Here is a 17,412-nt window from a genome sequence, read left to right on the forward strand (position 1 = left end):
CTGAACCTTTTCTAATGCCAGTATATCTTTTTTGAGATGAGGAGACCACATCTGTATGCAGTATTCAAGATGTGGGCGTACCATCAATTTATATAAGGGCAATAATATATTCTCCGTCTTATTCTCTATCCCCTTTTTAATGATTCCTAACATCCTGTTTGCTTTTTTGACCGCCTCTGCACACTGCGTGGACATCTTCAGAGAACTATCCACGATGACTCCAAGATCTTTTTCCTGATTAGTTGTAGCTAAATTAGCCCCCATCATATTGTATGTATAGTTGGGGTTATTTTTCCCAACGTGCATTACTTTACATTTATCCACATTAAATTTCATTTGCCATTTTGTTGCCCAATCACTTAGTTTTGTGAGATCTTTTTGAAGTTCTTCACAGTCTGCTTTGGTCTTAACTATCTTGAGCAGTTTAGTATCATCTGCAAACTTTCCTCTCTCCCCCTCCCCCCATGCCAGGAAACGGCTAATTGGGAGGTGCAGGGAGGGGGGGAGGTGCTGATGGAGGGGCTGCTGACATATTACCGTGGCTCTTTGGCAACATACATTGGTAAATTCTGGCTCCTTCTGAGGCTCAGGTTGGCCACCCCTGTAATAAACTGTACAGTCTTCTCCACAAGGATGTGGTGGCAGCTCCCTAGCCTGGGACATTTCATAATAAACCAATCAAAACACTAGAAAATGTACTATGAGGAACAACTGTGCACTGGGAGAGGTCTTAGGTAAACTAAAAGGAACTTTTCATTTCCACTTTCTGATTCTTTCCTACAGAACCAAAAAGTGCAACAGTTATTCCTTTTTGGTTCTGATACGTCACCTACTGGCCTCTAACAGTAACAACAAGATAACATCATATTCCTTCTTCATATATACTACTCTAAGATTTCTCATTCCCATGTCATATTTGGAACCTCTTCCAAAGATAGAAAATGTCAAAATCAATTCCTTCTAAGAACCATCTCCTCCTCGAAACCAAACAGAAAAGCAACAGTGCCTAGTTAATATGCACCTCCACACCCTTAAGAAGCTGCATTACACTCATCCTAATGTAACAAGTGGCATTTGTTGAGTCAGTGAAATTGTGCTGACAGAAAACTTAGAGAATTTTTTCACTTCAAGGTCCCAGAAACAAAGGCAAGGTTTTCATCTCAAGGCCAAAAGACCAAAAACATCAAGACACTTGATCACGGCCTTGGATAGACCAAGAGACTACCTACACTTGACCAGAGCTCGGAGAGCCGGGAAGCGATACGTATTACATATTACACAAATCTATTAAGGGGACTGACATTCAAAGTGCAAGAATAAGAAAGTCACTGTCAGCATTTACAAATTAACATAGGAATGCAGATTTACATGCTTGCAATGAAGATTCATGGAGTCTAAGTAATGATTTATAGTGAGATATAGTGCTCCTCCCCCTTCTCCCCAATAACAACAAATAAAGACGGCTTTATGACCCTGTAAACCATGAAAGGGAGATTATAAAGAGGACAAATTTCTGCCAGACTGACAGACTTGACCTTTCTAGACTCAAAGCACTTGTGATAAAACTTCCATTAAGCCATGTTATATATTATGCATCCACAATAACATTAGCACACAGATGAGGCAAACTGCAGTGCTGTTAATACATCTAATACATTTCTTTCTTTTCCACAGAAGCACAAAGGTGTACTGGAAAAGCATAAACTATTACTGAGAAATAATCTCAGAAGTACCACTCAGAAACCATTAAATGTTAAAGGTCTAAAGTGTAGAGTTAAATTATACGGATATTCCTCAAGTTAGCAGCAACAACCACCAAACAACAACAAAACATACAAATGTACCTAACACTAGATATATGGATAGGCAGAAGAACAAGAGAGAGTGAGGTTATTGGGTTTAGTCAAAGCACTTTAGCCCGTCTAGAGAATACTGGTCAAAACTACATTTAGACTGAATGAAGTATGGCACGGATGCTCTCCATTAGCCTGCTTGTTAAGGAAGTCCTGTGATACTTCAAATAAGCATGTGAATTGTTTGTAGGATGTGTGTGTACATATTACTGATTGGGCAGAAAGTATCCCCTTATTGGTAGGGCCCTGTGTGTTCTGCCACTGCAGAATTCCCGAATTCACCCCTTCGTACAGAACTGCGCTCCGGGATCTAATTAGCTTTTTAATAAATAAATAAATAAATAAATAATGTGTATAGCCCTTATGGTTGTGGAGATTACTTTGAAAATGTTAACAAGCGTAAGGGCATGTCTACACTTAAAACGCTGCAGTGATGCAAATGCACCACTGTAGCACTTCAGTGAAATGCTACTATGCAGATGGAAGAGCTTCTTCTGTTGGTGTAGTTAATACATCTCCCTGAGAAGCGGTAGCTATGTTGACAGGAGAAGCCCTCCCGTCAACATAGTGCTGTCTACTCCGGGGGATAGGTTGTTATAACTGCGTCGCTCAGGGATGTGGATTTTTCACACCCCCGAACGACGTAGTAATACTGATGTAAGTTTATAGTGTAGACCTGACCTCAATGATTTGTCTGCTTGAGTTTGTAGAGCTTAAAACAAACTCTGAGAGATGTGAGCTGCCTCTTAGTTCAATTGATTAAATCTGTAACTTTAAGACGATCATTTCAATGTCAACATTGTTATCTACTACCTCATGAAGATCATTTTAGCAGCAACATCTAGCCATTGTGCTTGTCCCACAATCTCAATCTTCCCATGCCTCCCAGCTTCCCCTCCAACAACTTCTACAATCTGAATAGGTAAAAATCTTTGGTATTCTGAAACTGTGAAGGTAGCATAAAATATACGTAATTTAGTATGAGGATTAATAATACAGGGACTACTGTATGGATTATATTAGTCATTTTTATATTTAATCTGATAACAAAGCTCAATTTTCAAATGTATCTGAAGCTGCCCAAAGTTTTCCCCAGAGTGCTGCAGAATCCAGAGATCCTGAATTTGGGTGCGGCAGATAAACAGCTTTTCAAGTCACTTTTCAAGCACACCAGTCCATTTTAAACATCTCATCACATATGAGACAAATTTTGTTAATATAAATTCAATCGCTGCATTCTCAGGTTTCTCAGATTGAGATGCTAAAAGCTCTCCTTATAAAAGCTCAGGGGGCACATTTTTTGCTGGAAAGAACCAACGTGCAAAAACACTCTTAAGAGAAAATGATGGCAGGGAATGTGACAACAGAAGAGCCTTGAAGGAATACAGGGAGAGCGGAGGGGAGCATCATGATGTTTACATTCCTAGCAACTTCATTTTTGTGTTTGTCATGTTTTTCCAAGAAAGTTCCAATAGTTCCTCAATGTTTCACAAAAACTCTGAAACACTAAAACAAATTTCAGCCATTTCACAAAACTCAGAACTTCTACAGATTGTCATTCTCTATTAAAAATGCTCTTTTAAAGAAAGGGTTAAGATTTCAGCTAAATCATTTTAAATAGAAACACTTTTAATAACCACAGTATTTACTTTGTATCTTTCAATTATTTGTCAGTTATAAATACTTGCAAAAAGGTTTGCCAGAACAACTAAACAAACAGATTTATTCTTCAATCCAAACACTTCAGTGTTCTTATACTAAAGATACTATTGCAAATATAGTACATTGTTGATCTGTTGACTCAAGATAAACTGAAGTACAATTTTTTTTAAACTTCTAAATTGTTGACCTCTTTGGGTCCAGCTCTGCCAACGCTTTACACACAAGGAATTTTGTTCAAGTGAGTGAAGTTACCAACAAGCAAAGGAGTTTACAGGATAGGGTCTTTAAAAAAAAAAGAAAGTCACAAATTACCACAGAAGAGCTTTGGTTAATGTACAACAGAGATTCTAAAACTGTTGACTAATCTGCACATGCTGCTCACAAGACGCTAGCTCCTTTTTGGTTTCTGATTCTTTTATTACAATGCAGGATATTCAGAGTGAAGTGGGTTTTCATGAATGTGCAGGGCACAAATTGTAACAATATAGCATGTAACACAAAAGGGTCATGTCTTTATGATGTAAAATGTACAATATTCTTTTTTTAGAGACAGCTTTGTGACAGCAAGTCCTCACAAAACAGGATTGCTGTGATGCCATATACTGGCAACATAAATTAACCTTTAGTTAATGGTTACCTTTTCTATCAAATTCCCAGTACAACATTTGGAAGACAAAATATATTATCATAAATCATATCTGAAATATATTTGTCCTGCGACTACAGGGATGTTAACAGGACACTTCACCTTGAACGGCCCCTTAGAATATGTGCTACTTACGCTAAACTATCTGTTCGATCTTATATTTAGCTGTGACACTCTTAGAACCTTTCCCAGACCTGAGGAAGAGCTCTGTGTATCTCGAAAGCTTCTCTCTCTCACCAACAGAAGTTAGTCCAATAAAAGATATTACCTCACCCACCTTGTCTCTGAAATGATTTAGGTAGGGTGATCATACATCCTGTTTTGACCTGGACAGTCCCCTTTTTAACCTCTGTCCCAGACGTCATGACTTTTTTCGCAACAATGGGCATTTGTTTCATTTGCTCTTGCCCTAAGGGGGTGCAGAGGAACGTTTGGGCAATAGCAAATGGGATAAATGCCAAGTTTTGCCAAAAGAGTTGTGACATCCGTGACTTCAGCTTGGGAGAGCAACAACACCAGGTGGTTCAGGCCAGCCCAGTGCAGTGGGGCTCAGGCAAGTGGCAACGCCAGGCGACGTGGTGCTGGCCCGAGCTGCCTGGCATTGCCGCTTACCCAGTGTCCCATTTTCAGTTTAGGGAAATATGGTCACCCTAGATTCAGGGCATGTAACAAAATGTAATCCAGACCAACAGACTGGATGCTACATATAGACTCTGATCTTGCAAACACTTAGACACGAGTTAAACTTTATTTCAATAGGATTATTCACATGTGTAAAATTAATAAGTGATTGTGAGACCATGGACAATTTTTTTAAATCATTTATCAATGTCTCAGTGCCATATCTTCTCGAGACTGCGGCTGGATTGTTTTTAACACTTATTTCACAGCACTGCAAATAGAACAGGATATAAATTTAAAAGCAACACACTTCTAGATTGCTATATATTCTGTTGTCAGTATGCAAAAAAACTGAAAAACAATATTGAATATACACCATCCATTTAAAAAATACAAACCACATGTCTAAAAATGTTTAAGCCTATTATACAGTTACAAACACCACCTAATATTTCCACAACTGAAAACAAAGAAAATTATTTCTATCTTTTCATTTGTTTACTTCATGATACTGACAGTACATTGTCTACAGTCAGTTTCCCCTGTTTGAATAATAAGAAACCAGTGATTGAAACACCACAAAAGTTGGCAGAAGGGAACTAGGCTATGTCTGCATTATGAACTAAGGGTGTGGTTTCCCTGCTCACGTGACAGCTCTCATCGAGCAAACTCAAGTATACATAGCAGTGCAACAGTGGTAGCACTGGTTGGTATGTAGTCAGCACGGCTCAGCCGTGCCTCCACTGCCACTACCCGTGCTACTGTGGCTACACTACTACTTATACTCATGCTATCTCAATGACAGCTAGTGTGAATATCCATAAGTGAGCAGGGGAACCACACCCCTAGCTCATAGTACAGACATAGCCTTGGGGACAGGTGTAGTACCTGAAACTATTTTAACTAATTTTTAGATGTTATAAGATTTCAAGTTGACTATCCCTTTAAGGAATACCTAAGTCAATCACATGAGAAAAAGATATTAAGAACTACCAAAACAATACTGTATCAAAATACTGTAGTGCTAACATCACTCACCAGTATTATAGTATCTTTTCAGCTCTGTGCGCCTGATATCTTTTAGTTGATTATATTTTTTCTTTTTCTTCTCTTCTTCAGTGATACACTCCTCCTTTTCCTCAGCAAGTTTGCAGTTGTCTTCAGAACTGATTTGCTCCAAAATGACCTTACTGCTATCATCCTTCCCAACCTGAGTTCTGGAAGCAGTGGTTCCACGAGAATTAGAAATGACTGTCTCAGCATTTTGTTTGGCTTGCTTTTTCTTTTTCAACCTAGATAAAATATAAATTACAAAAAAATGAGAGTGAGATGTGGTCTCTTACTGTGAACTGATTAACTGAGTTGGCCAATCTTGTTTCTGCAAATGAATTTATTATATGGTGACTCACTACAATCTCTCTCTTTCTCACACAAACACACACACACACACCCTTCACAAAACAGCATACTCTTTTCTCTACACCACGGGTAAGCAACCTATGGCACACGTGCCGAAGGAGGCACACAAGCTGATTTTCAGTGGCACTCACACTGCCCGGGTCCTGGCCCCCGGTCCAGGGGGCTCTGCATTTTAATTTAATTTTAAATAGGGTGACCACACAGCAAATGTGAAAAATCAGGAGAGGGGGTGGGTGGTAATAGAAGCCTATATAAGAAAAAGTCCCCAAAATCGGGACTGTTCCTATAAAATCGGGACATCTGGTCACCCTAATTTTAAATGAAGCTTCTTAAACATTTTAAAAACCTTATTTACTTTACATACAACAGTTTAGTTATATATTATGTTAAAATGTATTACTGGCATGCGAAGCCTTAAATTAGAGTGAATAAATGAAGATTCGGCACATCACTTCTGAAAGGTTGCCGACCCCTGCTACACAGTTAAAGGAGTGGGGGGAAAACAAAGCATGGAGTAATGTTTTCTAGATGAGACATGGGATAAAATCAAAACTATTCCAGGTCTAACTGTATTATAACACAACAGCTAAAGTTATAATTTCACAGTTGACTGCCACTGCTTTATGAGCTAGCTTGTTTTGATATAAACTTGTTATTTATTTACATTTTGTTCAAGGTTATTTATCAGCAGCCACTCATATTCACCCATAATCTATAAAGGTTGTTACACCACCCTCACCACCATAGTTTCTGAATGCCTATTGCATTAAGCAACATAACTACAGTACTGTCGGACTGTTCATATAGGGCAATGTTCTCAAGCTGTCAAATTTTCTACAAGAGAAATCTTAATGCCCAGCAAGCAGGTGCTTGGGGTGGCCAAGGGGAAGGGGTGGCATGTCGGGCTGTTCGGCAGCAATTCGGCGGCGGGTCCCTCTCGGAGGGAGGCACCTGCCGCTGAATTCCCACCGAAGAAGAAAGCGACGCGGTGGAGCTGCCGCTGGAGTGCCGCTGATCGCAATTGTCTTTTTTTTCCTGCCGCTTGGGGCGGCAAAACCCTGGAGCCGGTCCTGGGCAGGTGTCACAACTGCTGTTCCAGTCACCATCTTTGGCACTCAATTTCAGTAAGAACAGCGCTTAACTGAGAGATCATCACAAAGATTATTAATGGTAATGTAATCCTTACAACAACCCTCTGTTACCACTCATTTACAAATCACTGACACAAACTGTACGAACAGAAAAACAACTAACCTGAATGATCCTTCCCTCTAGTGCATTAACAGCTTTTCAGTTACAGGGATACTAAGGAGGATGCTATATGTTGTTCTCTGCGACTGATAACAGTCATTATGTATGTGCACTGAGAGAAGATAGCCATAAAACTACAACTATTAAGGATCCATTACAGTTATGAAAATGTTTCATGAGCATGCACAAATGGAATAGGATGGGAAGGGAAAACTCAACATACATACAAAGTATCAGGGGATAGCCGTGTTAGTCTGTATCCACAAAAACAACAAGGAGTCTGGTGGCACCTTAAAGACTAACAGATTTATTTGGGCATAAGTTTTCCTGGGTAAAAAACCTCACTTCTTCAGATGCATGGAGTAAAAGTTACAGATGCAGCCATTATATAATGACAAGATCTAAATCTGGTGCAACAGCAGCAGTACATTATGATCAGATTGCAGATATATGGCTATACTCAGTCCTTGGGTAAACTTGTGCAAAGCTACTGTCTATGCTGAAATTGCAACCTCTTACATCATGGTTGATCTTGGCTCCAGACTCTTAGTGACTTGCATTTTCTGCTCTGGAGGAGGTGATGACCTTTATCTGTGTGTGTGTAAGATTGCATCACTTTTAGAGAGAGACCTGAATCATCTGGTTCAGTAAAAAGTAAAACTAACAACAGCCTACTAATGGCCCATCTACAATTCAAACCCATCAGGGTCTTAGTTTTCAGATTCCCAGTTTATTTATTTTTATCAAAACCAGATGAGCAAGTTTTGAACTGCGTATGTGCAGTCTCAAAACTAAGAAAACGGTAATGGAAAATTACAGAAGATTCCTCACATACACCCACCAACTAACTTTAAGAAACCCTCAACATGTACACGGATCCTCAGAAACACAGTTTCATATAAAGGACACTATAAACAGATGCCTCCAATTAATACCTTTGCTTATAATATTCTTCTGTCCTTATTTAGATAAATAGTAGTTATTAAAAAGAAAAAGACATAAACCAAAGATTATCAGGCCTGTTCTACGAGCGGTAGCAATGGCGAAAGCAGTAGCATGAATACAGGGTTGATGTGTTTTTTTACCACCACATCTAACACTGAGTCCTGAGCTCTGTACTTTAAGTGCATGATTCGTACCAGTCTGGCACATAACTTCCTTTGCAAATGCGATAGTTTAAGAAAAACACCGTAAGATTAAAAATAATGGCCAAAATTTCCCAAAATGACGTGTCTTCTTAATGAATGCGGAGCGTGCCAAGCCAATTTGCGGCAGCCTAATCAGCGAAGCATAGAGCCTTCAGACCACCATCAAATCTGGGCAGAAGGCAGTGATTTGGGGTGAGTCACATTTTGAATTCCCAATCTGTGACACCTTAGAGGGGCTTGCTTTTCAGACAGTGCTGAAAAGCAGAGCCTTTTAAGGTGCCTCAAGTTTGGCATCCAAAAACTGAGGCATTACAAATCATGAGTCACTTTTGAAAATCCTGGTCTATATTTAAAAAAAAAAAAAAAAAATCCCTTTGCCTGGGCTAGCGACACCACCTAGCATTATAAACAACAGATTATTAAAAAACTCTCACTTTCTTTTTTCTCTCTATGATTTTGTTTACTATTTGCATTTCTCTCAGCCTGGCCAATGAAAAACGCTATATAAGTGCTATGTATTATTATTATGCACTAGCACAATGCAGCAGAATGTGGTTGCAATGCTCATCGTTACAGGCCTAGCTTCACTTTTGACCCCTCTCTAGTCCCTTTGGGTATGTCTACACAGCAACTAGACAGGCATGGCTGGCCCATGCCAGCCAACTCGGGCAGGGCAGTTTCACTACTGTGTAGACTTCTGGGATGGACCCTGAGTTCGGGGACCCTTCCCCCCCTCACAAGGTCTTAGAGCCCAGGTTTCGGCCCAAGCTAGGGTTACCATACGTCCGTTTTTTCCCGGACATGTCCGGCTTTTCGGCAATCAACCCCCCGTCCAGGGGGAATTGCCAAAAAGCCGAACATGTCCGGGAAAAATACCGGCCGGGCACTTCCTCTCCCGCGGCTACTCTGCTCCTCCCCTGACTCAGACTTCGGCTCTGTTTAAGAGCCAAGCTGCCTGAGCCAGCGCTACCGGCTTCGGGCAGCCCCCTTGCCTCCGGACCCCGAGCCGCCAGCCGGGCACTTCTCCTCCCCGGCTCCAGCTGCTCTGCTCCGGCGGCGCAGGGTCTGGAGGCAAGGGGGCCGCCCGAAGCCGGTAGCGCTGGCTCGGGCAGCTTGGCTCTTAAACAGAGTCGAAGTCTGAGTCAGGGGAGGAGCAGAGCAGCTGGAGCCTGGGAGGGGAAGTGCCTGGCCGGGGGCGCAGAGTCCGGAGGCATAGCGGCTGCCTGAAGCCCGAGCGCTACCGGCTTCATGGTTTGCCAGGCAGCCTCCAGACCCTGCGCCCCAGGCCGGGCACTTCCCCTCCTGGGCTCCAGCTGCTCTGCTCCTCCCCTGACTCAGACTTCAGCTCTGTTTAAGAACCAAGCTGCCCGAGCCAGTGCTACCGGCTTCGGGCAGCCCCCATGCCTCCGGACCCCGAGCCGCCAGCCGGGCACTTCCCTTCCCGGGCTCCAGCTGCTCTGCTCCAGCGGCGCAGGGTCCGGAGGCAAGGGGGCTGCCCGAAGCCGGTAGCGCTTGGGCAGCTTGGCTCTTAAACAGAGCCGAAAAGTCAGGGGAGGAGCAGAGCAGCTGGAGCCCGGGAGGGGAAGTGCCCAGCCGGGGGCGAAGGGTACGGAGGCATAGGGGCTGCCCGAAGCCCGAGTGCTACCGGCTTCACGGGTTTGCCGGGCAGCCTCCAGACCCTGCGCCCCCAGCTGGGCGCTTCCCCTCCCGGGCTCCAGCTGTGCTGGGGAAGCGCCAGACAGGGGCGCAGGGTCTGGGGGGGCTGCCCGGCAAACCGTGAAGCCGGTAGCACTTGGGCAGCCCTTTTCGTGTGGCTGGGAGGGAGGAGGGGGAGTTAGGACAGGGACTTTGGGGAATGGGCGGAGTTGGGGCGGGGAAGGGGCAGAGTTGGGGCAGGGCCAGGGGTGGGAAAGGGACAGGGCCAGGGCCCCGTGGAGTGTCCTCTTTTTTTATTTTTTAAATATGGTAACCCTAGCACAAGCCCAGAAATCTACACAGCAATGAAACAGTCCCGCATCCTGAGCCCCACAAGCCAGAGTTGGCTGGCATGGGCCAGCTGCAGGTGTCTAGTTGCTGTGTAGACATACCATTTGAGTGCATGCATTCAGGTGAGAAGCCCTGAGACTTCACTTCACTCACGGTGGAATCCTTCAATTCTCACACTTACTGCTCAGCAGGTCTGACTGGGACCAGCTACCTGTGGTTCTTCCCGTTGGGAGTAGTGGTGAACACAGTGACCTAACAGCTTTTTCAAAACAAAAGTATTGTTTAATCTCATCAGGAGAAACAAGGCCTAATCAGAGAAAAGGGTGTGTAACACAATAAAAAGTCTACATGCAGGTCTATGTTACCTAAAGAATAAGCCTAGTTTATCCCAGACACTTCAACCTCTTGGCATTGGCATTTAGTCTGCTCCCCAGCAGTTTGCTGCCTACTCTCCCCAGTCCTTCAGAGACTATCATAGAATATCAGGGTTGGAAGAGACCTCAGGAGGTAATCTAGTCCAACCCCCTGCACAAAGCAGGATCAATCCCCAACTAAATCAGGGGTTCTAAAACTGGGGGTGGGACCCCTCAGGGGGTTATGAGGTTATTACCTGGGAGGTCGTGAGCTGTCAGCCTCTACCCCAAACCCCACTTTGCCTCCAGCATTTATAATGGTGTTAAATGTTAAAGGGGGGAGGGATAGCTCAGTGGTTTGAGCATTGGCCTGCTAAACCCAGGGTTGTGAATTCAATCCTTGAGGGGGCCACTTGGGGATCTGGGGCAAAATCAGTACTTGGTCCTGCTAGTGAAGGCAGGGGGCTGGACTCGATGACCTTTCAAGGTCCCTTCCAGTTCTAGGAGATGGGATATCTCCATTAATTTTTTTTTTTTTAAATATATTAAAAAGTGTTTTTAATTTATTGGGGGGGGTCGCACTCACAGGCTTTCTATGTGCAAGGGGTCACCAGTACAAAAGTTGGAGAACCACTGAACTAAATCATCCCAGACAGGGCTACCTTTTTATCCACACAAACGTCTTTGTTCCAGTTTTTCCTACATGAAGTTGGATTCCCCTGTGGATACAGGCTGGGACCCGGCCCACCCTGCCAAACCAGACTGTTGAGCTCAGCATGGTTAGAGGTAATGACACCTGCATTGTCCTTTAAGTATCGGTAAATGGGAGGTTATCTGAAGCTATTGTCCTTTTCCTGGGTACATGCCACTAACTCCTGCTTGAATTAACCCCTTGTAATCAGACAGCAAACAACACAAGAACAATCAATAAGATGAACATAGAATATTAATTAAATATTACAGATCACTCCCATGTCCTTCACAGCAACCACTCAGGGGAAGATTTATTTAACAAAAAATGTTTCCTTTGGAATTAATTTGATAGAAACATTTCTACTGTTTTCAATTTTGCAGAACCTTTTTTTTGTGTGTGAAAAAACAAAACTTGGGGCCAGATTTGAACCCCAGAATCCAATCCAGAAAGTTATTCTTAAAATACATAGAGTGTGAGCACTGTACGGCAGATTTCTGTGGTTAAACAATAGACTTTGGACACAGCAGTACATGACCTTTCTGGTGAATGAATAAATTGCTATTACAGGAGATACTTGATTAGCCACATCACACTAATGGATAACCTATCATGTTTCATTGGGCAAGCTGGGAGAAGAGAAAATATGCCACTCAGCAGACAAAAAGAGTTTTAGCTATCTGTATTTCCATGACAATAGAACCCACATCACTCAGATGAGTGTCTTTCACAGCTTCTTTGTATTTAAGCACCAAGAAAAGTATTTCATATAAGGCAGTTCTGACACGCAACACAACTATTTTATTTACTTACTTACAGGCATCTGTGTAGTGCTCCCACACCGTGGCATTTGCACACCATGGCATCTGAGTAACAATTGATATTCTATTTCCCACGTCTATCTAAATGCATAACAATGCTTTTCAAGCCAAAGCCTCCAGTCTCTGTTGGTTCCCACCAATTTTGATGAGGGGGGTTGGATAAATTCCCACTAAAATAAGGGAAAGATTCCTATTGATTCCTGTATGAGTTAGCTATGGTTAATTTGCTGGCGGGGGGGAACCTGATAAACAGTGATAAGGGAGCAGAAAAACCCTTACAATGACATTTTTGATATTATATTATATATCTATATCTATATATAATAAAAACAGAAACCCTCTTCCATTTTCACCCTCCATACATATCAATTAACAAACAAATAAAAAAATCAGCCAACCAAAAACAACCTCCTCTTAAGCCCTCAAACAGATATGGGGGAGAAAAAATAGGCACAAACTGCTATGTTCCCCAGCACAGACACAGCAAAGCTGGATAAAAAAAAAAACTTCTTGCTGGAAGGTTGCAATGTAATATTACTTTTATTATTAGAATACAGAACAATAACACACAATAACCAAAATGAGAGAGAGAGAAAACAGGCTGCTCCCTAAAACAAAGAGGCACAACTCACCCCAACTTACTATATAGGCTGTCCGTCGGCAGACTCAGTGCTGCTAGGCCAAGATCTCACATGTCCCTGCAGAGCTCCTAGCCCGCAAGTGGAACCAGAAAAAAACCTTGAAATTTATAGTGTCAGCTTACAATTTTAACACAGCTCTTAGTAAATCACACAAACCTTCCCTCTTCATTTCACTTTTAATGAACATCCTTTTCCCTTGGGAACAGTTCCACAATGTGCATCCTGTAAAAGTTTCCTTGGCAACTGGTATACAATCAGCATTACGTCCTGTGGCACATGCACATTATGCTCCACAGATGGGGTCACTGGAAATCCAGCAACATGCATTCATGCAGTAAGGTGGTTTTTTTTTTAATTAAGCCAATAGACATTTTAAATCACCTTAAAAGGATCTTTATCTGTTTGTGCCCCCACGTGCCTATTATGGAGATATGAGATTAATATAATAAGGAGAATATTATCTTAATTACTTTGTATCACCTCACAACACTATACTTAAAAGAATACTCATCCTAGCTTTATTAATCTCACCTCACCACAATATTAATTGTAATTCTCTTCTCCAAGAGGAGTCCCCCATAAACTTTACACTATCCAAATATATTGCACAGAATTATTCTATTAAAAGCCTACACTAGATTCCACTAGACAGACATTTCCCAGGCTTTCCACTCTAGCCTGCCCAACATCTCCCCTTCATTCAGCTCAGTGCCGCAGCAGCTCAATCAGCTCTGGGCACAGCTACCCTCTCATCGGATCTGACGTAACCTGGTAAATACGTGATTTCAGGCTAAATAAATTATAGCTGCTTGCAAAGCTAAAGGAAGTCAGATGCTTTGCCAGAGCATCACGCCTTGCTCCAGACTTCCGTTGCGGAGCCAGCAGTCTTTCTTTTCACATCAAAACTGGTGCAAACAATTCATCTTGAGTGAAATGTCTTCATAAATCCATGTATCAGCCACCCTGCAGGAAAACAGCTCTCTGAAATGGCAACAAGTGCCCACACCGATACACATCCTGCAGCAGAAACAGAAAAGCCAAGAAGCTTGGTATCCTTATGCTTAAACTGACTCAAGGCAAACTTGGCACACTATTTTGTACTTTATTTAAAATAATGAACATGTTCAACTACCACTGAAACACATCTATAACAATAATCTCAACTAGCTCTCTCAATTTTCAAAACAAACCTTATTGTAATTCAATTAAACAAACTCAATTATCTATTAAAATGACAAAATACGCTAACTACGTAAGAGAATAAATTAGCAGCATAGGTCATTACAGGAAATTCCCTCCTCTTTAGTGAAAATTAATTACTGATCTGCAGAAACAGTCTTTGCATAATTTGAGGGTTTTTTTTTATAATTTTGATGGATAATGTTTGGTTTTAAGCTTTTTTAATATTTATACATTTAAATGTTTACAGCTGCAAGGAATTGGGAGGATGTCAGACAACAAGGGTGTCAGAAAATAATTATTTAATAACAGATTCAAAAAGTTCAAGCTTTATAACCATTAAAATAGAAATTGTCAACATCACTTGTCAAAATATACAAAGTAAATATCCTTAAATCAAACACTAATAAGTTCTCAAGCAGTATTTTTCTTACTTTGCCTATCTGTAAATTTTGATTATCATCTATGGAAAGACCTTATCAGTTTGTGTGTGTATGGTAAAAATCGACATTTATCAATAAAAATCTGATCCTTCCATGTCTAAGTAAACAGCAGATTCGGATTTCACACACAGTCAGCCATCAGCATCACCAAAAAGGCAGCATGATTCAATGTAAACGGCACTGCACTCATGATACCTCAGTTATGACTGTGATCAAGTCACTGCACCTCTGGACTTCAGTTTCCACATCTGTGAAATGGTGCTAAGGATATTTACCCTCCTTTGTAAAGAGCTTTGAGAGCTGTGAACTGAAAAAAGATGTATAAGAGCTCCTTATTATTACTTTAGTAAGACTGAAGAACCTAAAAACTATTTTCAGAGTAGCAGCCGTGTTAGTCTGTATCCGCAAAAAGAAGAACAGGAGTACTTGTGGCACCTTAGAGACTAACAAATTTATTAGAGCATAAGCTTTCGTGGGCTACTGCCCACTTCTTCGGATGCATATAGAATGGAACAACTCCCACCTGTTTATGCTCTCTGTATGTGTGTATATATATCTCCTCAATATATGTTCCATTCTATATGCATCCGAAGAAGTGGGCTGTAGTCCACAAAAGCTTATGCTCTAATAAATTTGTTAGTCTCTAAGGTGCCACAAGTACTCCTGTTCTAAAAACTATTATATATATATATATATAAAAACCCTAACAATCTATTTGGGAATGCATAAGATAACCCCAACTTTTGGCTATGTGTACATAGCAGCTGGGGGGGTGTGATTCCCAGTTGCGTAGACATACACGCGCTAGCTATGCTCCAGCTAGCGTGCTAAAAATCACTGAGTGGCTGCAGTGGCACAGACAGCAGCTCAGACTAGGCACCTCTAAGTACATACATAGGATCTCAGATTGGATGGCCTTGGGCAGCTAGCCTAAGCCACCTCACATGCTACCACAAGCATTCTGATATTTTTATCACATGAACACAAGCAGAGCTAATGCATATAGATCTACCCTAGCTAGGAGTCATACCTCTCAGCTGCAGTGCTGACACACCTTTTCTGTTTACCTAAGAAAAAAAGATTATAACGCATTCAGATCTACATTACCATTACAGCAGGGGTTCTCAAACTGGGGGTCGGGACCCCTCAGGGGGTCGCGAGGGTATTACATGGAAGGTCGCGAGCTGTCAGTCTCCACCCCAAATCCCGCTTTGCCTCCAGCATTTATAATGGTGTTAAATGTATAAAGTGTTATTAATTTATAAGGGGGGTCGCACTCAGAGGCTTCCTATGTGAAAGGGGTCACCAGTACAAAAGTTTGAGAACTACTGCATTACAGCAATCTAATAAATCCCCTCACAGTGGAAGGTTTTTATAAGGATATTTTTACTTTGATTTACAAATCTACTTAATGCCTTCTTTTATAATGAGTTACAGCTGGCTCTCTTGGGAATTGCTCCTTTAACATTCTCTTAAGGTCACATAACCACAGATGCCGACTTTCCAAAGTACCAGGGGGGGCTTGACACCCAGCTCTGCCCCAGGCCCCATCCCCACTCCAACCCTTGCCCCAAGACCCCACCATGCCTCTTCCCGCCCCTGCTCCACCCCAATCCCACCTCTTCCTGCCCAGTTCTGCCCCCTCCCCCGAGCGCGTCGCATCCTCGCTCTTCTCCCCTTGCCCCCGAGCCTCCTGCACGCCATGAAACAGCTGATCACGGCAGGCGGGAGGCGCAGGGAGGGATGGGGAGGTGCTGATCCGCGGGGCCCGCGGGAGGTTCTGGGCGGGGGGGAGAGGCGTTGATGGGGGGCTGCCATTGAGTGCTCAGCACCCACCATTTTTTCCCTGTGGGTGCTCCAGCCCCGGCACCTATGTACATAACCCATACTTGTTCAAGTAAATCCATATTACAAATCTTTTTTTCCAAATGCAAAATTAGATTCTCTTACTGCATTCCCATCCCAACCACCTCCTCTGCTCTGCCGGTGATGTTCTCCTAATACCAGTTCCACGCATCATTACGCACTGGTCCTGCATATAAAACACTTTCCAAATGGGCAAAGTAGATCACTCACTTTCTCCTCATTCAAATACCTCCTTGAGCAAAGGATGGTCTTGTAGTTGAGACATTGGACTGGCATTCAGGAGATCTGGATTCATTTTTGCCCTGCCAAAATTTCTGGTACAACCAGAGGTGAAAGTAAGCCGGTACACCCCGGTACGGCATACTGGTAAGAGCCGGTGCGCCGTACCGGGGCGGCCCGGCTTCTCCAGGCGGCAATTTAAAGGGCCTGGGGCTCCCAGCAGCAGCTGGAGCCCAGGCCCTTTAAATTGCCGCCAGAGCCCCGCTGCTGGAGCCCTGGAGTAGTGGCAGGGCTCCGGGGGCTATTTAAAGGGCCAGGGCTCCCGCTGCCTCTACTGCCCTGGGCCTTTAAATAGCCACGGGAGCCCCGCCGCTGCTACCCCAGGGCTCCGGCAGCTATTTAAAGGGTCGAGGCGGTAGAAGCAGAGGGGTCCTTGGCCCTTTAAATAGCCCCCAGAGCCCTGGAGTAGCGGCGGGACTCCAGGGGTTATTTAAAGGGCCTGGGGCTCCCATTGCCTCTACGGCCCTGGCCCTTTAAATAGCCACCGGAGCCCCGCCACCGCTCCGGCAGGCTCCAGCGGCTATTTAAAGGGCCCGGGGTGGTACAGGCAGGG

General features: G+C 43.0%; 1 protein-coding gene across 6 annotated transcripts in view; it reads right to left on the reverse strand.

Annotated features, from left to right (window-relative positions):
- NCOA7 (nuclear receptor coactivator 7) overlaps positions 1 to 17,412 on the reverse strand; it is a 130,004-nt gene that overhangs the window by 61,371 nt on the left and 51,221 nt on the right. For all 6 annotated transcript variants that reach the window (XM_054022167.1, XM_054022166.1, XM_054022170.1 and 3 more), the window contains one exon: positions 5,821 to 6,074. In XM_054022167.1, the coding sequence (XP_053878142.1) occupies positions 5,821 to 6,074 (254 nt within the window). The remainder of the gene's footprint in view (positions 1 to 5,820; positions 6,075 to 17,412) is intronic.

The sequence above is a fragment of the Malaclemys terrapin genome, chromosome 3, assembly GCF_027887155.1.
Source record: "Malaclemys terrapin pileata isolate rMalTer1 chromosome 3, rMalTer1.hap1, whole genome shotgun sequence".
NCBI classification, from domain to species: Eukaryota; Metazoa; Chordata; order Testudines; family Emydidae; genus Malaclemys; species Malaclemys terrapin.